We start from the raw sequence: 26,674 nt of genomic DNA, 5'->3' as shown, positions 1-26,674 counted from the left end.
ACAATTTTGGTGTAACTTTGTATCCACCGCGTTAAAATCCCAATCATTTTTACCCTAATTTATTAATATTATAATGGCATCTAAATCAAGTTTTCGAGATTAATCGTTCGCAGGTGCATACTTAAGTTGATACTTTTCTCATTAAAAATAAATACTTTGAAATATTGTGCATAACAATGGAAATAACTCTAAATAATATCTTTTAGACAAAGAACGATGTGGAACTCACAGAAAAAAGCCAAAGTGCATTTCTTTAAAAATTGGTGTAGAAAGACATCGATTAGAAATCTTTCTCAAATATTTTGGAAGGTATAAATAAACTTGGTTCTTATCGTACAGAAATGTATGTGGTTAAATTACTGATAATAGGTTTTCCAAGTCAAATGTAAAACTATTAGAAACAGACTCTTAAAAAAGTTAATGAAGTGTACCGGAAGAGAGACAGAAGCATATTAAGAGTTGATAATTAGTTTAATTTTATGAATATATGTACGACGGTTTCACTGAATAAGAATCAACTTCATGATCAGTGCATAAATGTGACAATTCAATTATCAAATAAAATTTGACCAATTGTGCGTTGTGAAGAGCAATTGAAAGGAAGAAAAGATTTATGGCAGACAAACAGTTTTATCATATGGATATATAAAAAGATCATTTTAACAAGATTATGTGAACTTGTATGTTAAAAGTGATACGGACTTCTTCGAAATAAATTTAAAAAATAAGAATTAAAGAGTGGGGGTCAAAGCAAAATTCTTACTTTATGAATGCACCATAAAGTTTTCAGTGGCCATTCTTCAAATTCCAGGTTTATAACAAAAACGAAGACTATTGCAATTTTCCACTTAATAAAGATTTCTTTCCGACTAGTTTCGATGCCCTACACCATTCCATTTCCCCACTTGCCTAACCCCTCCCAGCACGTGGAGATATCCTGGTTTCCCCACATCCTATATTTAATATGTATATATATATATATATATATATATATATATATATATATATATATCAGTAACATTTAAAAGGACACTCACACAGTATCTGTTTAAGCTATCGGCATTCTCCGAGGCCTTATTCAAGTAGGATAGTCTTACTTGAAGAAGGCCGAAAGCTTAGACAATTTACCGTGTGAGTGTTCTTTTTAATGTAACTATTTTATTTGTTTTCTATTGTACCGTCCCAATATTATACTGCTAGTGTGGTTGTTTCCGTATAATCGATATATATAGGAACTGTGTAGTGAGAGCTTCACTTGAAAATGATATTGTGCATCGAAACTAATCGGGAAAAAATCTTTATTAAGTGGAAAACTGCATTAGTCTTCGTCTTTGTTGAAATGAAACAGTTCCACCACATCACACCTGAATCTGTAATTTACGTTCAGGATTTATATTTTATCGTCTAGTAAGTATTTAAATCTCACTTCAAGAATTATCGAAAATATTCAGATTAATTTCCATGCAAAATCCACGCATATGCTTTGTTAAATCCCTTAAACGAGAGAAAGACATCAGTTTTTGGTCCACTCTCAAGTATTTGTTATTGCGCACTCTAGGGCAACCGACCCCTCGTTTGTTGTCCTGGCTTCCGACCTATGTCGAGGGGCTCGTCGCCGAGAGGCGTCGACGCCGAAACTTGGCCCTCGGAGGAACGGGCGGCCGAGGGATGGCATGGAGGCAATGTCTCCGCCCACCCACACTGGAGACTCCTGCTGACGGACAAATGTGGAATGGCCGTAACCCATCGAATATTCGGCGGGACAGAGGCACAGATTGGCGAGTACCCGTGGTTGGCGCTACTGGAGTACCACACGAGTAAATATGCTGTTTGATGCGCTCGTATTTCGGTGCATCGCTCTGTTAGTTACGAGTTGGCAGAATGATTATGATATGATGGCCTCACCAAAACCACACTGCAAGCTCATAATTTTTACCACCTTAACAATTCTTTGCATTGGAACCATGCATTAGTAATTAGAGTTATATATATTCGTACCACCATTGATCAATGCATGAAGAATCTGTCCATTTTGACGCATTTATAAAAAATGGGGAATTCGCCGGTGACGACCAACTCCCAGAATCTTGTCGAAACTTTATTTCTAATTTTGGGAGAAGAAGTAACACGGATGTCGTGATAGCCCTAATTACTGAGGTCGCATGACCCTTATAATGGTCGCTGGTATTGATTCGTTAGTGAAGTCCTATGGTTAAAAAAATCAGAATAAAAAAATGTAGTTTCACTATCAAAGCTTATTTATAAGATGCAAAGTGTAACCCGAAACTTCTAGAGTTTGTCAAGATTCGGGTTCTCTATTATTTTTTTTTCTAAAACATTTAAAGATTTTACCCTCCAGTTGAAAGTCTGGATCTCCCTATATAAAGCGTCAAATGAGTGTGTGGCTGAGTGGATTGAAAAAATCTTTCCACAATGTCGTTTTTTAGTTTGATAATTTCTCAAACACCAAGTGTACGACTCGTGTGATTCGAAGTTATGCTTAAATATACAAAACCAAATGTAAAATATTATTGCGTGTAGTTACGTTTTCTGTGTTTCGGTCTGGGGTTTTGTGACGGTGCTCGATAAGGAAACATCTTGCCGCGTTTCGGTTCTTAACTAAGGGGAATTATTTAAAACACCCGTGTTAATGTATAATGATGCCAAAATATTCTAGATTGGAATTATATTAGGATGCAAGCGAATCTCTTGTCGGTTCAAGATTACAAAGTTACATTGAATAATCAATGATTTACACTATTAGTTTATGCGTTTGCATGTGATTATGTAGAAGAAGCATTGGGAGATTTTTTGCTGTAAAATTACTTGCTAACATTTACTTTGAATATTTCTCTTAGCCTATGTTTCCCCTGAAAATAATAATATATATTCTTTAAAAAAGAAGTGTTACTTAGAGATTGAATTAGGAAAAATTAAGTTAAGTGTGATCAGTATATCCTGTTAGATATTGCAGTTCCATGAATTTTTTAAGTAAAAACATCTCAGTAGTATAAATACTATGCCTATTAATTCCAAATGAAAATAATTAGATCATTGCTAGCTCAATATTCAACCGTTTTGCTTTATATTTAAAGGAATTTAATAATGATTTTGAACGTTATAGTCTTGAATTTTATGTATTAAATAAGACTGCTTTTCAAAAAGCTCCATTTATGTTGTAGCCGGCGAGCTGAAGACCCAAGTAGTTGAACAGAAGTCGAATAAATTTACTACATAAAATATTGCGGTTATCTCCTTCTCTGTAAAATTACGCTTTCCTGTATTCACTTGATAAACTTTTATCTCATTTGAGAGCAAAACGCATTTTCATAGTACTTGGAGAAAATATTCTGGTACACTTTCAATCAAAACTCTGCATTGTCTTTAGAACGACATATTTTCAATTTTTGACAGAAGAAAATTCGAAACGGACAATTTTACGCAAAATTTGGGAAGCAAGAATCAGTCAATTAAGTTCTCTATTGATATCAAGCAAAATAACTTACATACCTGTATATGTACCAGCGATGAAAATATACTCGCAGCGGCTGATAAAACGGCAGAAAAAATTGAGTGCATACGCTGACAAATATAAAAGGATTGTACTGATGAAACATGACGATAACCCAAAAAAAAATTATTTAGATACCATTACACCCCAATGTACATGGTTTGTATAAAAAGGTATCGGAAAAAAATCGGAATATAGATTTAATATTTCAGATATTGCTACAGTGCCTCCCATTATTCTTCCAAGTGCATCCCTTGGGCGTCGACACACACTTTGTCCAGAGCGGCTTTTCCACGACTCGAAGGCTCTCTGGTTAGCAGATTCCGGAAAGTCTTTAAGGGTACGTGTGCTAGCTTCTTTGATGGCACTTATGGTCCCATGGTGGTGTCCTTTGAGGGAGGATTTCGCTTTTGGAAATAGGAAATAGTCTGCTGGTGCCAAGTCGGGACTGTCCAAAAGGTCGGGGTCTTCTTCAACGCTTTTCAGAAGGTGTTCGGAAGCTCTCGACGGCGCACTCGACTCTGCTCTTGGTCGTCCGCCAATACTTTCGGAACGATTTTAGCGCAGATCTTTTTCATCTCCAAATTTTCAGTAATAATAGTGTGTACACTGTCATCTTATAAATACGATCTGCGATCATGCACACATCTACGGTCGAGATTCAAAATTTGACGCACACTTCAGGAAAAACTTGATACCGATGCTTTTTACGCAAACCTTTTTGTCAAGTTTCTTCTCAAAATATTAAACAAGTGGCATGCTGAATCATTTCCATGAGCCATAACACTCTTAATTCACTGATGAGGAAACTTTTAGGAAAAGTTTAACTATAGACAAATATTTTATTCACAAAATGCAGCCCTTTGCAACGATCAGACTAAGAAGTAAGGTAATGGAACTCCGTTATCGAACCATTAGACATTTCGAAAATCTGGTGACTTTTAAGAACATTTATGTTAAACTAATACCGACGCTAAACAGATTGTTAAAATATACTTTCCTATGGGTCTAACGTCAGGTGTAACCGTTCAATTATTTTGTTAGTGTAAAATATATAACATCCGTGGTACCATATACCAAAGGGTACTGTTCTAATTTCCTTCTCATCTCCCCGACCACGAAATATTCTTCTACCCATTCCTCTCATAAACGGTCTCCCGATTTGAAGCAACCTTTTATACTAGTTGGAGGTGAAAATGTGGAGTATATTTAATTATTGAAATGCTTACTTTGACTCGAGCTTATTCCGCTTTTACTTTGCAGAGCACGGGATTCAACTCCTCTGCGGTGGGGCTCTAATTGGCGACCGTTATGTACTGACAGCAGCACACTGCTTGGAAGATACAGACATCGGAAGGCTGTAAGTATGACTCACTGCTCCCTAAAATTTAACGGAACGTAATTATCCGTGGCTGTGTCATTATAAGACATTGATTTTATCTGAAAACTGTAATATAATCTGACATTTTGTAAGACTACGAGGGTAGGCTGAAAATTAATGCACACATGGTTGTAGACCGCGAACAAAATGACCTTCAGAAACACTCCTGGTTTGGGCATGTGGAAGTAACATTCCCCCTCAACACGCATGCGCAGCTTTGAGGTCGTTACATTCATCAAGTGTATTTTCAGATGCGGAAGTATGGAGACGTATCCTAGTGCTATGTCAACGCGACTTTTCTCGAATCCAGGACTTGACAAGTTGGAGAAAAAAATTAAAATCGCAAGGCGTAATATCGGGGGAATGAGAAGGGTGTTGCTCGCAGCATTCCAATCGGCGCTGTTTGTTCTCGTCTGTGGGACGGCGTGTTACCCATCGGGAACAGATTTTATGGTATCCCAGTTGTTCAATAATGAAGCCGACACGTTCCTTGGATATTCCAATATGGTTTTCGATACACTTTTGAGTGAATCACCGGTCAATTTGAATCTAATCCAGTGCTCGTAAGTTGGTACTGTACTGTCCGATCTCCGTGAAAAACTAATATTTCGCGATACTATTTTCACATAATGTAATGAATTATGCCCAAAAAATACATACAGTGTAGTTGTTCATCACCAGTTGAGAAATTCGGATCATTAGCTGTCTTGAGCCGCTAATAGTCTTGAGAAATGCAATGGTGGCGTTTAACTGTGACTCTCTTTATCAAAATGTATGGAATGCATCTACTTGTTTTAAATGTATCATTATTTTGTGCTGCCTCACTTTTTTATTAGAATTGTGTGCTTCAAGATATGCAATAACTCCCTGCTGCTACTGCGTATAGGTTTTGATGAATTTTGTACAAGTTAGCGTACTTTTGTGATTGAAGATAACGTTAAAAAAGCACTTTCTTCTCCGTTTTGAATCAAAATAGTATCAATCATTAAGGTATACTGGATTCGGAAACGGTAGGTATTTCTAGAGACTGCTTGATCTTTTTTTCACGATCTTTTGATGTCGGGGAGAACTGATATTCTGGTTGGCATGGTATTCATATATTTTCAAAAAGGCTTTTAAGAAAATGCTCCATGATCTATTAATGTCCAATCAACAAATAGTTCAGATAGATCATAATGGAAAAGGCTGGATGAGAGATTTCATGTATTCTAAGACTTTGCATTACGTGGAAGTTAATATGATGGTCATGTGGTTACTGGGTTCTTTCCTATCGCCCATCTTAATTATAAGAATAATATTATATACTTTCAATGCCTGGAAACCTTGTTATCCATAAATTACTTCTTATTTCCGAATAAGGGGCTAATTCTCACGAGTATAGAGAGAGGCAGGATTTTGATCGAAAGCAAAACATTTTTTGGATGCAGTGTTTCCATCTGAGGGGCTATACCTCATTCATCGTCTCCTGCTATTTCCTGGGGAAAGTATTCCTGGTATCAATTAAATGCCCTTCAAAAGAAGGAGTTCCCTCAAGTTAGCAGTTGGCTGTGTTACGATCAGCAACAAGTTATCCAAACTATCTGTTATATTTTGTCTTTTTACGTTTTTTGGTGAATGTGTCTACATCTAAATCTACTTAATACCCCGCAAGCCGCCGCAAGGGCGTGTGGCGAGGGGCGTTAGGACACCACCCGTAATTAAGGAAAGAAAACCGCATGCAAGAGCCACAAATTTATACACACAAGCAAACACTCCAACTACCAATTAACATACACATGCACTTAGCATGTTTAATTTTGCCCCGGCTTGTAAATTAAATGTTTTTAATATTTCTAAAGTGACTTCGGTTTCTTAATATTATAATTCATGATTATCCGGGGAAAGAATGAGTATTTGAATCTATCTGTATTGGGATCTAAATCCCTTATTTTATCTTTGTGGTCTGTTCCACATAAGTAGTGTGGAGGGACATTATAATTACTCTATCGTTAAACTCGTTTATTCTGAACCTTTCTAAAAGTCTAAGTCTCGCTTTTTCTCTTCACATCTCAAGTGGCTCCCAGCCTAAATCCCCTAAGAGAACTGTCACACTTGTGTTCTTATCAAAACAATTTTTAACGAATTTGGCGGATTTTCTCTGGACTTTATCTAATTCTTATTGCCAAATTTTCCCAATACACAAATACTTGTCGAAAACCTACTTCCCTGAATCCTTCTCTACAATGACTTTTTAATAGGTATATATATATATTTTATTTTGATGGGTTTCCTCTATCTATGAATGGAGAATTTAACGTGAAGAGATGTTTTATGACTGAATTCTTCAGTGAAAACTGTAGTCTTAATATCCGTTCAGGTTCCAGGTAGTTCCTTGTCTCTAACCACTCTTTGAAATTTGTGTTCGTTCCAGTCAATTGAGGAAAGGCCGAAATCTAAGGCGTTTATAGCGCTGAGATCGTTGCTTTCCACTGTAATTTCTTCCCTCCGTATCTCTGGCTCCAATACAATGTTACAATTTGCAATATTTGACCCACAAAAGGCACAAACGTTAATTAGCCTCCATAATTCCGCTCCTCGAAATACACTGGATGAATGTAAAGACCTCAAACCTGCGCATGCTTGTCGAGGGGGAATGTTACTTCCAAATGCAACCAGAAATGTTTGTGAAGGTCATTTGGTTTGTGGTCTACAAGCATGTGAGCATTAGTTTTCAGCCTACTCGCGTATTTTCGACGACAGCCTCTTCAATGAACAACAGACGCTTTCTATTTGAATATCCGGATAAACTCCATACCTGTTGACTTTAGACATTTTCACACCAATAATCACTCCTACTCCTGCTTTATTGATTCTATCTTTTTTATCGATTAAAAAAAAATTCGGAATTCTTCGTCTTCCGCGATCTAATTCGAGAATAAACTCTCAATCCCTATGATGACACATTTTCAGCACTCTGAACGAAACGGTGGAATTCGGCTACTTTACATTTTAAATTACAGCAGTTAACCAATAGTAACAATATCACCTTATTATTGTTTTGCAGGTCAATGATTTCGATTCTCTAAGTTAAATTTCTGGCCATCGCTAACTTTTGCTAAAACAATTGTGCCTAATTTTTTTCCCGTAGCTCTTACGGACCCTGGTACACCCTTGCTTGTCATCATGTTTCTTAGGGACCGATGGACGAAATCCTTTGGCCGAACAATTCCCAAATCAGGCCTCGAAAATTTTAATTTTTATTGGCCGCACTCCTTAATTTTAGTAGGTTCATGACGTAAAACGGCCTTTAAAATATGCGTAATGGCTCCGAGGGCAAAAGTATGCTGTTCTGCTTTCTAAGTTAATCCATTTGACTCAAGTAAGTATGTAGAAAATGAGGTATTCTATTAAAGATGCTTTTGAAAGAAACATTCGATTCGCGTTTTTAAAAATTGCCGCTGGTAACGACTTATTTCCTAATTCCAAAGAAACTGCGGGAGATGCCGCAACAGTAACTTTTAACGGAGTCATCCGCTAATGTGCATTTCAATGCAACAATTTCAGAGCGTAAAAATCATTCGCCTTGACTGGGACTCGAACCCAGATTAAACTCTGAAATTTTGGGGCTTTTAAAGGAACAAGATGTTGTGACGAAATACCGTACATACAATGTCACAGGCATTCGTAGTCGTGCGCGAGGCGCCACAGTCCACGGTTCAGGGTTCGCGTCCCAGTCAAGGGGAATGATTTTTACGCTCTGAAATTGTTGCATTGAAATGCACATTAGCGGATGACTCCGTTAAAAGTTACTGTTGCGGCATCTCCTGCAGTTTCTTTGGAATTTGTCAAAGTGAAAACACCATAAGTGTTTAAAGTTGGCTTTAACCTCGTGGACTGTGGCGCCTCGCGCACGACTACGAATGCATGTGACATTGTATGTACGGTATTTCGTCACAACATCTTGTTCCTTTAAAAGCCCCAAAATTTCAGAGTTTAAGAGGACGCCTCGGTAGCTTAAGTGGCTAAAGCACTCGACCGGATATTGAGGGATCTGGGTTCGAGTCCCAGTCAAGGCGAATGATTTTTACGCTCTGAAATTGTTGCATTGACTTATTTCCTATTTACGCAATAGGCGTTACTTGTTAGCCCTACGAGGAAAGAGAATAATTTTCCCGGGTCCATTTTTTTTGCTGTAATAGAATATGAAAAAAACAGGAAAATAAAATTTTAATTGCTAAGAATACAATTGTAAAGTATTTCCTATTCATGAGTCCACATAGGTAGCTAATTTTATGGCTGAATTTAACTGAAACCTTTTTGTTAAATTAAAAATATAGATGAATTAATTTAACAAGAGGTATTGTTTGAGTAATGCCTTTTAAGACAGTGGTATCATCAAACAATCAATGCTCTTCCAATCTATGATGTGGATATGCGTGGGCTACACGGCATGCCCACAAATTCGCTGGGTGCCATCCATTACGTAGCTTTACTTACAGTTTGTACTTTATACTGAGTAGCTTGATGGGCCATTTGCAATTTCAAATCAATTGGCGTATGAAAGTAGCTGAAACCTCTTCGGAATGTGGAAGCAACAGAGTTCAGAACTGTCCTTCCATTGGGCCGATTTAAGGACGTTATGCCGTATTAACTAGCGTCATAATTGTCAGAGGCTGCATAGTATAATAATATGCTCCTGAGGGCTATATACTCGTATATGACGTATGTCGTATTCGTATATGACGAATGCCTACGGACGTATTTTTTTATCGGTTATGTCATTGAAATTATTCGGAAACATATCGTACTTCCCTCTCCTCCTATCTAAGTTCCGGCGTGCGGCTGGGTGAACACGACACGGAAACTGATCCCGACTGCCTCGAATACGGCGACGAAGTGGTGTGCGGAGATCCAGTGCAGAGACGCCGAATCGCTGGGGTCACCATCCACCCCAATTACCGGAATCACCATGGCGTCGTAGAGAATGATATCGGACTGGTCAGGCTGGACCGCCCAGCCCTGATAACAGGTGAGATCTCCGAACGACGAGCTGGTACACGGACACGCGGCCTCAGCTGATTGACGGTGCTCTGGCCAGTCATTACAGCATGCGCACACTATCAAGCGCCCTTCTTAAATGGACGCGCAGGAATTGGCTCGGTTCGAGTCTCCGTGAAAAGGATTCACGAGGCCACACAAGGTAGCAACAAACAAATTTATCATCGACCAATAAAAAAGCTACGGCATTGATCAAATTCTAATTTCACTTTTACGAGGTCTGTCCAATAAATACGCGAACTGAGGCCATAAAAACTTTCTTTTGTAACTTTATTCAGTCTACATCGATTTTGTCCCCTTCAGAGTACTCTTCATTCGTTGCTATGCGCTTATTCCATCTTCTTCCATTCCACTGTTTAAACCCCCCTTGGAAGTCCTCTCGGCAGTTAGGCATTTTAGTTCTCTCGTCGCTTTTTGCTTTATTGTACCCACATCTTCCCAATGATGTCCCCTTATCACATTTTTGCATTTTGGGAATAGGAAAAAGTCGCAGAGGGCGAGATATGGCTAATAAGAAGGATGATCAAGGATCAAGGTGATTGAATTTATTGCCAGGAACCTTGGGAATCGCCACAATCAATGCTGAATGTGCAGGTGCATTGTCATGGTAAAGAATTCATCCATCATGTTCGGTTAAATTAGTGTGCACTGTTGATTTTCCTAAATTCAGTTCAACAGCTATCATTCGGACAAGGGACCGCACACGATCAATGTTGTCATCAACACAGGTGATTGAAGGTCATCCTGGCCTTGCATCATCCGTGGCGTCTCGTCGGCCATCTTTAAAACGCTTAATCCACTTGAAAACGGATGTTTTTTCAGCGCATTATCACCGTAAACAGCTATCAATAATTCAATAACTTCTTGATAACTTTTACCGCACTTCACCAAAAAAACCTGATGCTGATTCGTTGCTCCGTGATTTAGTCCATTTCCATTTTCGACAAACAGTAAAAGCAAGGACAACAGAAGCTAACATAACTGGCACCATACGCACAGCTCGACGATCCGCCAAGCACAGACGATTCATTGGGTCTCAGGGAACTAGCGCCGTTAGTGAACAGACCTATAGTCCACGTCATGGTCGCCAGATTGTACCAGTTCGCGTATTCATCGTACGTACTACGTAGATGGGACATACTCTGGGATTTACTGGACATAGTTATTGTGGCTAAATACGTCTTTTGTTTCAATGTTACTCAAGTTTCGTACCTTAATGTAATTGGTATGGGTATTGTGCCATTGTTTACGGTGGAATTTTTGCAATAGCTTTTGTTTTTTTATCGGCAGTTCTTCGCGCGTATGCGATGGAAATAAATGCCCCCGAAATTCTTTAGATAGCGATAAAAGCATTCATAATATCTAAATTAATGCATTAATATGTATTTCAGGATATGATTTTTTTGATATCCGGAAAAAACGGTACGGTAATATACATGTCATGAAATATAGGTGCGTATATTTGGCAAAGAATATGTGATTATTCAAAGGATTCTAATTTTATCATAGCAATTACGATGATAATTAAGAAAATATCGTCGCGAAATTACATTTTCAAGTTTTGCATTTCATGCAAAGAAAAATCTTTTCTTGGGACCAGAAAGGTGTTTAAAATACTAACTAGAACAGTAAAGTAGACTATTTATACTGCACGAACAAGTTGGTGCATTACTTTACATCGGCCATCAAAGAAAAAATGGATTGGAATCGGAAATCGTTAAGAAAGAGAAAATAATGGCCGGTCACGTAATATCACGTTCTAAAATTTTTTGGCGTGTTCAAATGATTCCGTTAATCCGTGTAAATATTGCGATTTCTCGGGCAAAAGAAGACAAGCACAGGGTACCCTAACGTCTTGTGTTTTCAATCATTATCGTAAGGTAGTATCGAAATAATAATCACTGGTGAATCGGAATTTAAATATCATATAAAGAGCACATATTTAGATGTACATACAAAGGTAGTACATCTTTATACGAATGGAAGGTTTGCTCACAGGCAGCTAAGTATATCCGATAAGTTTTATTGAAAATATACACAAAAGGAAGGCCTAAGAAGGCTTGGTATTAATTGAAGTATTCATTAAAGGCAACTCGACAGCTACCATTATGAATGCATTGACAATGCTTTAGAAATTATTATGAGTACTAAGGATTATAATCGGAGCTTATTTAGATGTCTGCATGTATTTACAAACACGCTAAGTTCAGCATAAGTGTTCTATCTAAGCACAATGGCCATATACTCATCAACGCATTTTACCCCGCTTAAAAAGAATATATTTGTAGTCGTTGGCGAAATGTATCTGCCATAATTTTCTGGGACACCTAGGGCGTAGCAAAAAAGGCTAAAACTAGCGATTCATATTAAAATTTTCTCGATATATTTGCCAGATCCTCGTTAAAACAATGAGTTAAATCAGTTACTTGGGATATCAGCACACTCAAAATAATTACGTTTAATACTATTTAGGATCAAAAATATAAAAATAACTAATGGCATTAGAAAAACAGAACCTCTTTTACGTTGTGGAACAACGTAAAAAAATGTGATATATATTTTCCTAAGTAAAGGAAATTTTTTTGTGGATCCGAAGAAATAAAAAACGAATTATAAATATTCAGATTGTGAACAAACAACGTTGGAAAATAGTGCACCAAAGATATTACGATATTAATGATAATGTCCTCCTTCTAAACTATTTAATTCATTAGAGTAGATGTAACTTCAGACGTGCCACTGGGAAGTGTTATAAGACCATGAATGCGATTTTTTCTTGAATTAAATCTTTCATCGGGCACACAACCGCAGAATATGTGAATCAGGCCACACGAAAATTTTTATTTTCCAGATTTTTACATAAATTTTATTTTTTTACGTAGTACCTTGCTGCCACCCCTGATGTGTGTGGCAGGAGGTGAATACACTCCAAATTACTTCTGACCCAAATCCCTCCTAGCACGGTTGGGCAATGTTGTTCTGATCCCATATGATTCGCCTGGAATATAAAATCTACCATGTATCTATTCCACACTAAACCTCTCTAATTTTATTTACATGATCTCTCCTGCCATAGTCCAATAGGGCTAATAATACATTTCCAACATCATTGCTAAAAAGATCTCATTCCAGTTTATGCAAGAGATTTAATCTGTAATTTAACCTTCGCTCCGTGAGGGTTCCCAACTTAGCTGCTCTAATATTTTAGACACGCTACCAAGTTTATGGTAACATTGTTTTTCAAATCTAGCTCATCTACGCTGCACGCGATACGATTCGGCAATCAATCCAGATACATGAGGATCCCTAATTCTAGCAACATATTTCAAATGGCGCCTAACGAGCGAAGGATAACATTTATCTTTAAACTTTCCATCATATTGAAGGAAAACCTAATGAGAGATAAAATATACAATCTTACATCGTTTTAGTTCATCCAAACTTGACTTCCGAGGCAAGCATTAGGGATCCATGGGAGAAAGTGTCAATTAATGGATAGGAGAAGTTTCAGATACGTCCACTAGATTTGTTAAAATTAGTTATCCATCTGGCAGGCTTGGAGAATTAGCATGGGATCACATTGGGCCGTGAGAAGAGCTGGCTTAAGTGTAAGTTAGGGGCGTCTAAAACATTCTCTCTTAATCATAGGTGCAAATCACGTGGAATACCTTTCTACATCTACATTCACTCAATGCCCCGCAAGCTGCTCTAAGAGCGTGTGGCGGGGGGTGTCAGGGGCACCAACAGTAATTAACAAAATAAACCGCATGAAAAAGCCACAAATTTTTACAATCCACAAGCAAAACATGGCATGAACTCATACAAGAACACTCCCACCCCACACACATGCAAACACTCAAACTACCAAATAACTTACACATGCACATACAAAAATACCTGATGTCTTTGAAATGTTTCATTATTTTTCTACTTGTAAATTAAATGTTTCTAATGTTGCTAAAATGACTTCGGTTTCTTACTAATATGATTCCTAATTATTCGGGGGAAGAGTGAGTATTTGTATCTATTTTTATTGGAATATATCACCCATATTTTCTGTTTGTGGTCTGATCAATATAAGTAGTGTGGGGCCATTATAATTCCTTTAGTGCCAAAGTTAAAGTCATTTGTTCTGAGCCTTTCTAAAAATCTAAGTCTCGCTTGTTCTCTCCGCATATCAAGTGGCTCTCAGCCTAATTCCCTTGAGGGTCTGTCACACTCGCCTTCTTATTAAAAATTTTTTTTCACAAATCTGGCGTATTTTCTCTGGACTTCATCTAATTATTTTGCCCAATTTTCTCCCAAGGATCCCAAATACTTGCGACATATTCCAAATGAGGCCTAACAAGAGTGAAATAACTACTCTCTTTTACTTTCTCATTTCATTTCCCCACCGCTAGTTTACTGAAACCCATATTGTCCTGATATGTGCTCCCGATAAAATGAGTGGTGTTATAGCTACCCCAAATATTTAATATGATCGGCCGTAGTTAGCACTGAACCTTCTATTTCATAGCTTTTATCCTGTTCGACACTTGCTTTGCTCCAAAATTTCGGAACTGCACATTTGTCTATTTTAAGCATTAATCCCCATTCTTTGCTCCAATCCGATATTGTGCCTGAGTGTCTAGAGAGTAGCTCGCATGGGCTATGATGGGCCCCTTATTTCCCTGTATACCACCGTGTCGTCAGCAAATAATCTGAGATCGCTACTAACGTGTGAGCACAAGTCATTAATGTACGAGGGTCATCCGGAAAGTAGTACCCGTTCGTGAAATAAAGACACAAAAGTAAATATTAACAAACATAAAAAATTTTATTTGAAAGAGGATACTTTAAACTACTTCTCAACATAATCTCCAAGCAAATTAAGGCATTTGTCATAACGTGTGACAAGTTTCTGTATTCCTGCTGCATAGTCCTTCGCCGCCAGCTCATTGAGATACGCGAGGGACCCATCTTGCACAAATTTTTGCATAATGCAGATGGTGTTTAACAATTTCATGAACAATTGTTCGAGAAACATTGGGAAAATGCTCACAGATGTCATCAATTGTGACGCGCCGATCGTTCCTCACGAATTCGTCAACTGAGCTCACCAGTTGGTCTGTAATGACAGACGGTCTCTCCGAACGCTCATCGTCGTGTGTGTTCCCCCTCCCCATGTTGAAGTTGCGACACCACCGCCGAACAGACGACTCGTCCATTACATTGTCTCCATACACCTCCTTTAATTGGCGATGAATATCACATGGGCGAACGTTTCTTGCATTGAGGAATTTAATCACTGCCCTCACTTCACAACTGGCGGCGTTCTCAATTTTTTTAAACATTGTAAACAATCACAGAAACAACACAGGCAATGCTAGCGTCACGCAACTTGGCTCAGAGAAGGCAGACAAGCCACTGAAGCTATCTGACCTCGTCCAGCGGCTACTCGCGTCGTCAGCACTTCATGCGGCACGAACGGGTACTACTTTCCGGATGACCCTCGTATATTAAGAAAAGAAGCGGCCCTATTACACTTCCCTGGGGGACACCCGAATTCACATCTATATTGATTACAACCCATCAATTACTACTATATGTTTGAAATTTGATAAGAAGTATCTAATCGCTTTAATAATTTTCTCATTGATCCCATAAAATTGAAGTTTGTGTAACAATTTACTTTGTGGGACTTTAACGAAGGCTTATTTTGATATCTAGGAGTACTGCATCGACGTGTATGGCGTATTCTCCCGGTCTAAGTATATCGTGAATGAAAATACCTAATTGTGTGCCGCAAGGTCTGCTCTTCCAAAATCCGTGCTGGCTTTGGCTTACTATTTTCCTACCATCAAGAAATCTCATAATGTTACTGGAAATAATATTACGGCTATAGGAGTTCTCCTTTAATTAGTTATTTCACGAGATCGTGGAGCTCAATTTTCCTATATTTCAATAAAAGGTATATGATGGCTTTTGGTGCAATTTCCATGATATCTAAGTTTCCCAAGGAAGCGTTCCGTGGGGAGATTGAGAAGCCCTAACTTATTACTAATATTTCTTCGACGAAGTGATCAATTAAATCGGCTCAGTAGAGTTCTTGGAATCTTATCCTGGAAAGGAGGAAGCAAGTCACTAATCGAGGTGAGGCACGCAGCCTGAAAGACCAATCAAATGAAGAACTAACTGGCTGTGGGGCAGTCTTAATAATTTTACGGTAACTTCGTACTTTCTCCCACACATTCCTCTTAGCAACGTTCAAATGAATCTGGTGACATTCAGAAACTCCGAGATAAACATTACACAAGTATTTATGGTATAAAATAATCAAAAGGCTTTCTAGCGCGAGATTTAAAAATTCACTCTTTCGTTTGTCATTAATAATATAATTTTCAATGCTACCCTCTTTGTACGGCACTTCACCCCGCGCAAAAAGTTATACTTCCTTCCTTTCTCGATCCTGTTTAGCGAGCACTCTCAGATTATTACTTTTATAATAGCCAACAACAATCAATGGAATAACGTCATACTGTAAAAATCATTCGCCTTGACCAGGGAACATCCTCAGTTTCTCCACTTTGAAAGCAAAGGGGCCAGGCTAGATATTCTCGAGCAGTGGGAAATTCTTATGACTGTCGCGAAAACAACCAATTAGTGAATGGCATTATGTTTTCATTTCACTCTCCTCTCCTCGGGGTGGAAAAAAACATGGGCGTTCGCACCCCACCGCGAAGAGGCGCTCTGCCATTCCCCCCTTCCCGCCCCCCTTACTCTGTCCCTAACTTACCAATCGGCGGTCATAGATGGTATTATATCCCTCCCTTTACACCCAGCCCATCCCTCTCCAACAAATATCTAACTAAACCCCGCAGCATACGTGGCTTATGCAATAAATGCGCAAACTGGTGCAATCTGGCGGCCATGACGCGGACCATAACCCCACTCACTAGCGGCGCTAGTTGTCTGAGACCCCATGAGCCGTCTACTTGGCGGATCGTCGAGCTGCGCGTATGGTGCCAGTTATGTTAGTTTCTGTTGTCCTTGCTTTTACTGTTTGTCGAAAATGGAAATTGACAAAATCACGGAGCAACGAATCAGCATCAGGTTTTTTGGTAAAGTGCGGTAAAAGTTATCAAGAAATTATTGAATTATTGACAGCTGTTTACGGTGATAATGCTCTGAGAAAAACATCCGTTTTCATGTGGATTAAGCGTTTTAAAGATGGACGACGAGACGCCACGGATGATGCAAGGCCGGGATGACCTACAACCATCTGTGTTGACGACAACATTGACCGTGTGCAGTCCCTTGTCCTTACCGATCGTCAAAACACTGCCCGAATGATAGCTGATGAACTGAATTTAGGAAAATCAACAGTTCACACTATTTTAACCGAACATTTGGGTTTTAAACAAATGTGTGCAAAAATCGTGTCCAAGCTGCTGACGCCAGATTAAAACGGACGAAAGATTAGACGAACATGATGGATGGTTCCCATGTCAATGACTTCACCTGCACATTCAGCATTGATTGTTCGCTAGTTTCTGGCAAAAAATTCAATTACCATCCTTGAACATCCTCCTTATTTGCCAGATCTCTCCCCCTGCGACTTTTTTCTATTCCCAAAATTCAAAAATGTGATGAGGGGACATCACTGGGAAGATGTGGACACAATAAAGCAAGAAACGACGAGAAAACTAAAAGCCTAACTGCCATGAGCATAGCAACGAGTGGAGAGTACTTTGAAGGGGACAAAATCGATGTAGACTAAATTTTGAAAAATAAAGTTTTTCAATGTAACAATTTCAGAGTGTAAAAATCATTCGCCTTGACTGGGATTCGAACCCAGATCCCTCAATATCCGGTCGAGTGCTTTAGCCACTTAAGCTACCGAGGCGTCCTCTTAAACTCTGAAATTCCTTTAAAAAAGCCCCAAAATTTCAGAGTTTAAGAGGACGCCTCGGTAGCTTAAGTGGCTAAAGCACTCGACCGGATATTGAGGGATCTGGGTTCGAATCCCAGGCAAGGCGAATGATTTTTACACTCTGAAATTGTTACATTGAAATGCACATTAGCGGATGACTCCGTTAAAAGTTACTGTTGCGGCATCTCCCGCAGTTTCTTTGGAATAAAGTTTTTATTGCCTCAGTTTGCGTATTTATTGAACAGATCTCGTGAGTGTGAATATGACTTATTTGCCTGAAGATGCTGCTCCGCAGTGAAACCTAGGTCGCAATAAAGCTTAGTTTTCATGTGGAGTTACAAAGTTTTGTTTTTGCATTATTCAGTATTTTTGCACTTGGAAATGATTTCGTTGTGATGCGCATTAGCGGATGACTCCATTGAAAGGTCCTGACGCAGCATCTTCCGCAGTTTTTTTGAATTTGCCAGTCCACTACGTCTCAATAATTCCACATACGCTGACTTTTTCAATTTTACAAAGCATTTTTGTTCCCCTACCATGTGATTTCTCCTCGGTATAGGTATTGCTTTGCATTTTGGTACAATAACCATTTAATATGTCAATAAAAGCTGTTTAGGCCTTAAGACTGTCTTTCAAGCGTTGAATATCTTATTCATATTCAATTTATATTTAATTCTTATTATTCAATTCTGTTCCGTGAAATCATTGTATTTGCCATTTACGAATATTGGTTAGGAGAAACGAATTAAGATATTTCACTAAAAGATATTTCTCTTATCATTCTAATTTACGTATTCTTATTCTCCTCTCATTTCAAGAAACACTTGCGTAAAAGCAACACGGTTCTTGAAAAACGCATGCATGAATTTTGAAGATGTCCCACCTTTTCGAGAAAGGCTAAACCGGATGATAAGTGGTTAAGCGGAAAAACCGGTTTGTAAAGAAGGCACTTCCATTCTGCCGCTGGCCCTTTGGCTGCGTGCAAACTGAGGACAAGCCAACGTCAAGGTTGGGTCATTCCGGGTCACGAAGGCTTTGGCGTCATTCTTTTCTCTCAAAACTATAGAAGAAGTGTGCTCTATCATTCTACATTATGTAAATGTGACGAAGGCATGTGGTTATTACTGAATGTGTAGGCTATCAGAAAAATAAGAATCTGCCTTTTCTTGGGCACGGCTTTTTGATTCCTAACACCAGCTTTAAAAAAACTTGAGTTTTTTCGCTCTTTTTTTGCACAAAAGCTTTGGTGTATCCCAAACATCCTTTCATTAAAAATGTGAACATTTTTAAAACTTATTGCAAGCCATTAGAAATGGAGACTGTGATTGCATTGAAATTACTGCTCTTTTTTCTCATTAACTCTCCGCTAATAATTAGCATATTGGTATTAATTAACATGATACCATTAATACGCTGAATAACATCTTTTGTAATAGACATAAATTTGCATTATGGATGCATATGAATTCAGTACAACTGGTAGGCAATGCAAAGATTGATCATCCGCAAAATTAACTGAAGTCATGAATATGAATTCTCCGCCCACTTTCATTCTTATGTACACTAACATTTCAGCCACATACCAATCGAGATCAATGGTGATAATGAACTCCCTTTTCTTACCCATCTTCTTCCCGATCAAATACCCGCTCTTAATATTAATGAACTGGAGTGAGAAATGTTCACGTATCTGGAAATCGTACTTAAGAAATCGCTAGTGGATGACAAAGCTCCCAGTGATTGGAAAACGGCTCATTTAACACCAACATTTAAAATGTATATAGAGAGGAGGAAAAAACAATGTCAGACCTATTATCCTCGTATCCATATCATGCTAGGTCATGAAACACGTAAACGCAAAAAATACTTTGATAGTCGAGAGGTATTAGTGAGAAACCAACACGGTTTCCGAAAGGGTAAATCCTGCGAGAGTCAACTTGCGCCGTTTGTTCATGATATCTTTGGTTTGGAAGAGAGAAATGTTTTTTGGATGTGGTTTTTATAGATTTTAAAAATGCTTTCGAGAAAGGGCTTGCTTCGCAGTAAACTACTCACACAGTTAGAATCCTATGGCACACATAACAATATCCTGGCTGGATTAAAGGCTTTGAATGGTCGCGTAGAGGACTATTCATCTGTTCCCTGAGGAAATTTTCTTTGGTCTGTTTTATTTATTCTTTACAATAACGAAATTATCTCCGTAGATAATAGTAAGATACGTTTATTTGCCGATGATGCAGTAATTTACCGTAATATTCGTGACTGAAGATACAGCAGCTTTCCCAGATGACCTTAATGCAATACAACTCTGGTGCGACATTTGGCGCTAAGAATTAAACTTAGAAAAGTGCAGGGGTCGTGATTGGTGAGGTGGCTATCCTACTGGCTTCCCACCCATTGGGCCCGGTGTTGAATATTTTTCATTGGTATCTCGATCCCTATTTGAGGTGCTTTGTGGAAGACACTTTGAGTGAGTACGCCGTCCGTCGGATGGGACGTTAAGTTGCGGACCCCTTTGGCACCTTTCGTTATTAGAGTAGGCTAATGCTGACGCCGGATTTCTCTCCACCCCTCCTCCTTTCCCATTCATCCCTAATGGCGCAAACGACCTTATGTGTCGGTCGCATCCCCTTAATACTACTACTTCTACTATTATTAAAAAAGTGCGTAGTGATGAAGTTTTGGAAAAAGAGTTATTCTCTCCCGAGCGAAACCGAAATTGAATGCGTTGACTCAATTAAATACCTAGGCGTTACCCTCACTCACGACCTCTCCTGGGTGAAACACATATGGGGAATATGTGGACAAGATTACAAAAATTAAGGTTTATTGGATGAGTACTAGGTAAATGTGATGAAAAGCTCAAAGAGAAATGTTATCTTTTACTGGTTAGGCTCATTTAGAATATGCTTCTAGTATTAATGGGATCCTCACGAAGTTGGATTGATTGCCGAATTGGATCGAGTGCAGCGTAGAGGAGCTACGAGATTTGTAAAACGCTGTTATGATAAACTGAGTAACGTATCAAAATAATAGAGGAGCAAGGTTGAGAAATACTCATGGAGCGGAGGTTAAACTACAGCTAAAATCTTGCATAAATTGGAAGGATTTCTCTTTTGCAATGATGTTGAAAATATATAATTACCCTTGTAATTATAATTGGGTTACGGTAGGAGAGGCTTTCAGGATACAGGGTTCGTCCGGAAAATAAGTGTACTGACTCCTGGGCTGGGCGCGCCGCTCCAGGCGCGCCCAGCACCGCTCTGACGGGCTGCGATTGGAGGGGGGTATGTTGGCAAGCGACGATGAAAAAGGCAGTCGGCTCTGAGCTGTGGTGTAGTGAGGAGCTCTGTTAACGCGAACCTCCACGCTCGACCCACGTCACGGAACGCGATGCCAAAGCAGCGTTATTCCATCAAATTTGCGGTAAAGCTTGGGAAATCGTCTACCGAAACTGTCGGTATGATTAACCAGGGTTACGGGGAGTCAGCCATGTCCAGAAACATGATCTTTCGGTGGCACAAGATGTTCGTGGAGGCAGAGAAGAGGTCGACGACGAGTCTTCGAGAGGTTCCCGATGATGCCTTCGCGGGAGCGTTCCAGGAATGGGAACGCCGCTGGAACAAGTGTATCGACTCACAAGGGTCCTATTTTGAAGAATATTAGCTTAAGATATGTAAAAGTGTAATAAATTTTTTTTCCTGAGCTCAGTACACTTAATTTCCGGACGAACCCTGTACTATATAAATAAATTTCGTTAACTAATAGTTCCTATTGGCCCAAGAGGCGATGAGCCAAGGGGTTGAATGATCTAATTGATTGAATATTGATTATTTCTCTTGTTTTATCTCCCGCCCACAGATTTCGTTGTTCCCATTTGCCTTCCCAATGGAGCGGCACTCGCCAAGAACTACGAGGGTGAATCGATGTTTGTTGCCGGCTGGGGAAGAACGGAAAATAGTGAGTAGCATGCATTTTATTAAATGATCCTAGTATCTACATTCACTTATGATATTTTGTCACGGAAATCGAACCTTAAAATAGTAAATTTAGAATTGTTTCCATTACCGTCGTCCAACAAGCGAAATATTTGCGGAAAAGGTCCAAAAAATATTTTATTGTCTGACATGTGAAGATAGATATGTATGGCAACTCTTTGGTGTCACGCCAAATTCAAGGAGAATTTTCTCGTGATGCCATTTTAATGTCCTCCATGACGGTGAGCGTTTTACCTTAGATCATTTTCTGATAAGCTGCCGTATTTCCAGCCAACCCTTCTCTGTAATCTTTCGATATCCGTAATCTCAATATGGCTGTAATAGTTGTTAATGAGTTTCACTGTAATATCCTCTAGAACGGATATTTAAATAGTCAAATGATTTTATTATAATGTTATCACATTCTTGATTTCACTATTTCCCTGACAGATGCTAAAACCCGTCCACGTGTTGCGAGTATGGTAAATAGTACTACGAGGGTAGACTGAAAACTGATGCACACATGCTTGTAGACCACAAACTAAATAACCTTCAGAAGCACCCCTGGTGGCTGGTGAAAGTAACATTCCCCCTCAACAGGCATGCGCAGGTTTGAGGTCGTTACATTCATCCAGTGTATTTTGAGAAGCGGAGGTATGGAGACGTGTTCTAGTGCTATGTCAACGCGAGTTAAGCGGCGAGCTGTTACCGAATTTTTAACTGCTGAAAAAGTGACTCCTACTGAGATTCATCGTCGTTTAAAGGCTGTTTATGGTGACAATGCTGTTGATAGGTCTATTGTAAATCGATGGGTAGTAAAATTTCGTGGTTGAGAGCCTGGAAAAGCCATAATTGTTGATGAAACACGCAGCGGACGTCCGATCACTGGATTTGATTCAAAATGAACGGCGAATCACCCAAAAGCGTATCGCAAACCATATTGGTATATCCAAGGAACGTGTCGGCTTCATTATTGAACAATTGGTATACCGTAAAATCTGTACAAAATGGGTCCAGCACGCCGTCTCACAGACGAGAACAAACAAAACTCTCCTTATTACCCCGATCTTGCGCCCAGCGATTTTTATGTTTTTCCTCAACTCAAGAGATACCTCAAGGGTAATCATTGCACCTCGGATGATGAGGTGAAGGCATCTGTCAATGACAGCACGCTGTTTAACTTGCAATGTCATAGCAGTAGAATACATCTCCATACTTCCGATTCTCAAAATACACTGGATGAATGTAAAGACCTCAAACCTGCGCATGCGTATTGAGGGGGAATGTTACTTCCACATACCACCAGAAGTACTTCTAGAAGTCGTTTTTTTGGAGTCTACAAGCATGTGTGCAATAGTTTTCAGCCTACCCATTAGTCCACCTTTGAGAGGCATTTATCGCAATAACAATTATCCATGTAATGGAGCATATTTTAGTTGCATTCTCAGCTTTCTTCAATAATGTACCTCTGGACCGTTTCCCTGTCCATGCAGCGTTTGTGTGCACACCTGCAAAATTTATTTACTGGAAAATCGTTAGTCTGAAAACTTTTTGTTTTCAACGTAGCTGCGCTACTTTATTTGGATTAAAGTTTCAGTCTTAAAAGTATGGTGTCTCCCGTCTTCGACTCTTTAATTTTAGCTTATCTTATTTTGTTTTTCATAACAATTTGAGGAGGCTCTTGAATACTTTCCTTTAAATTATATTTCATTTTCATGTAAACCTTTCATTCTATTCACGAGTTTTAAATTCTGAAATCGATGGATATGCTTTGAGATAACATACTTTTACTTAATTGGGATTTCATGATAAAACTATTAAATTTAGTTCAGATGGATCTATACCTACCTTTCTAATAAAATAATAAAAGTAAGCGCATGTAAGATTACCCAAGTCAATTGCAAATTTGGGACGCGAATATTAATGGCCGGATATAAGAAAAGAGGTTACAGACCTGTTTATACGATATCTTTTGTGCCAAATAACAAAGCCTCGAAATCATTCGTCTTCTGGTGTCATGTCGTCTCACCTTAGCTGCCACTCTAGCGAAAGAATATTTTACGTATTTTCCTGACCCACTTACTATAGAAAGGATTGGTAATCAGTATATGTGAAGTATAATTTATTGTTTCACAAAATTTTTGTACTTACGTAAAAGACCTTAATAGAGACTCAGCCACAAACTGTGTCAAACTGACATTTTAAAGACACCGCTGTCTCATACTACATTGTCTGAACTGCTTTACTTATTTTCTCTAACAATATACTATTAGAACTCTTCGACTCCTGAGATATTATCCCATAGGTTTCACCAGGAATGCTAAATAATAATTGTCTCTCTACGTAACTCATTTTATACGTCCTTTGTGAATTAGTCCATATTAGTTGAACTATAACATGTACTCTAATGTTTGTTCCTTGGTATCCCATCTAAAAATTACATTGAAAGTAGTTAATTTATTAAAATAACTACTGTCATATACATTTCATTATTTATAGCCTAGATTTCAAATTCTAGTTCTGTAAAATGTTTTTTTTATTCACCCTTTTGTTTGAAAGCGTATGCCAAATAAAACTCACGGAATCCTTAATACGCAGCACGTCTGTCAGTGTACGGGCTTGCGAGACAAATTCGAGTGAATAGATGGGTGGAAAATCCAAACGGAGAGGTAGTTTTTTTTTAGATACTCGAGAAGCCTGTTATTTCAAAACATGTCCACGGATGACTGGTGATTATTATTGTTGGGGATGCTTTTATTTTCGGTAAGTTTAAAGTGTCCTACGTGGCATGGCTTTTGCTTCCTATAGCTACGGTCACGAGTTTTATGAGGGGAAATATTTCCTTGGGTCTCTCTTTTCGTCAGTCAATCAAGCTCAAGTCCTCGTTGAGGTGTCCACTACCGATTTAATGCAGAATTTAAATTATCACGTAAGGCCAGCGTCAAAATCTTATGGTTAATGTTTATCTTTTTGCTTCATTATTCGTGCATTTAACCTTCGTTCTTCCAGTGTCTAGCAAACCAAATTGTTCAGTGTGATACATTTTGTCCCTTCAAACGATTTTCAAAGAAACTGGCAGGGTTTCTATGTTAACTTGTCAATTTGAAATTTGGATCTTTCTGTACTGGCTGTCAAACTCACGAAGAGGGTTCAATGTGGTGACCAACCAACGAATAATAAATAGCACCTACTCTTGACCTTTTTTTACGAATATTTCCACGCTGTTCGTTCGATGATGCCAAGTTTTTTTCAAGGAGCTTCATATGCACCTTCAGGTTGTACCTCTACCAATACACACCTCCTACTTTGACAAAGATATTCGTTCGTAAAATATTAAAAAACGGAATGAAGTTTTTCGCACTAATTAAATATTTTCCAAACATTATTTCAACGTTTTACCGATATTTCCAAGGGGTGACAATGTTAATTATTATTATTATATAGGAAATACGTATTAAATATCGTGAAAAAGTACAAAGTGAGAGATATTTCTTAAGGCATGCATCTAGAAGAAAAGTAAGCAGACGTTTTAAAATGTTCCGCATTCTGAGGGGAGATAAAGCTTGGGGAGAACTGAGGAAAGATACGGGAATCTAAATTTGATCGGGAGGAATGATCATAAATTCAAGGTAAATTTCCGGGCACAAAGAACAAATAAATAATATTAATTTCTATATAAAACAATTGTTGATTGGAACAGTTTACCTGCAAAACTATACGAACACTTTCCTAACAGGGCAAATACTTCTAAGAAAAGATGCAAACAATTTATTTATAATTTAATTGATGTGTTGTTTATAATTGTATTTAACAGCATAATTTTGATTTTTTTCTTGATGATTTGGGAAACTGATGTTGATGAGATGGGGATTTTCTGTTTTTTTTTTGTGTTAGAGAATGGTGTTTTGAAGTTTCCTTTAACTGTATTTTCTTTCTGAGTGTTTCATTTATTATCTTTTGTGATATTGATTGGATTTGAGGTGTCATGTTATTTTTTAAGGTAAGTTTGATTCTAACGCTTGGGACTTGTGTGCCACCTGACATTATCTATCTGCAGATGTGAGTTTTAGTAATAATAATAATTTTTCACCCTTTCCCCAAGGTTCCCGAAGCCATGTTAAATTATGGGTCGGAGTTCCCGTGGTGCCGAACCGAATTTGCGCGCCGATTTACAGCCACCAGATCACACTGAGGGATGACCAGATGTGCGCGGGGGGTCAGGAGGGTAGAGACTCGTGCATGGGGGACAGCGGAGGCCCTCTGATGACCGTCGACGACGTGGTGGCCGGGCGGAGGGGCGGGCAGTGGGTGGCGGCCGGCGTGGTCTCCTTCGGGCCCGTGCTCTGCGCTTCGGGGGGCAAGCCGGGAATCTACACCCGGGTCTCTCCTTACGTGCGATGGATCCTGGACAGCCTGGAGCCGTGACTTTGGAAAAACCAATTAACCCCAGTCGTCGGTCAATTTTAATTTTTCGTCCCTGACATCATGGCTCTAATTACTCAGGTTGAGCCACAAGAGTTCCTCAATGTGAGCCGTGGGGAAGGCTGTTATCAGAAATAAGGAGAGCTCAAAATCAAGCCTCGTGCTTATTTGAGGAGTATTTCTAGTTCAGTCATGTGGGTCTGGTTTATGCTCAGTGGTGATACTCTCTAATGTGGTAATTTGAAACGGATGTACAATGTTTGGAGACATATTGCTATTAATTATGTGAAATCTCTGCTTTACAGACAAGTAATAATCTATATCCATAACAAGTTATTGTGACTCAAAGGAAAACAGAAGGAAGAAGGAATGATAGATGAGGTGGTAGCAGATCTCTCATTATTTTAGGAGGAAGTTGGGAAAAAAACACTTTG

General features: G+C 38.8%; 1 protein-coding gene across 1 annotated transcript; it reads left to right on the top strand.

Moving 5' to 3' along the window:
* The first annotated feature begins 1,597 nt into the window (after positions 1 to 1,597).
* LOC139695769 (CLIP domain-containing serine protease HP8-like) lies at positions 1,598 to 26,243 on the top strand. Its single transcript, XM_071594548.1, has 4 exons — positions 1,598 to 1,817; positions 4,775 to 4,871; positions 9,701 to 9,900; positions 25,921 to 26,243. Exons 1-4 carry the CDS (start codon positions 1,598 to 1,600, stop codon positions 26,241 to 26,243), a joined length of 840 nt encoding a protein of 279 aa, XP_071450649.1.
* Positions 26,244 to 26,674: the final 431 nt, after the last annotated feature.

Source organism: Hetaerina americana, unplaced genomic scaffold, assembly GCF_022747635.1.
Source record: "Hetaerina americana unplaced genomic scaffold, ioHetAmer1.1.p SCAF_63, whole genome shotgun sequence".
Taxonomy (NCBI): Eukaryota; Metazoa; Arthropoda; class Insecta; order Odonata; family Calopterygidae; genus Hetaerina; species Hetaerina americana.
The sequence above is the reverse complement of the archived record's forward strand: the minus strand, read 5'-3'. Positions and strand labels throughout refer to the sequence as shown.

Bases quoted from the DNA above. Each gene is read 5' to 3' on its own strand.
- LOC139695769 (XM_071594548.1), top strand. From the start codon at position 1,598: ATGTCGAGGGGCTCGTCGCCGAGAGGCGTCGACGCCGAAACTTGGCCC. The intron at 4,872-9,700 runs GTAAGTATGACT...CTCCTATCTAAG, and splicing joins GATACAGACATCGGAAGGCT to TTCCGGCGTGCGGCTGGGTG. The intron at 9,901-25,920 runs GTGAGATCTCCG...CCTTTCCCCAAG, and splicing joins CCGCCCAGCCCTGATAACAG to GTTCCCGAAGCCATGTTAAA.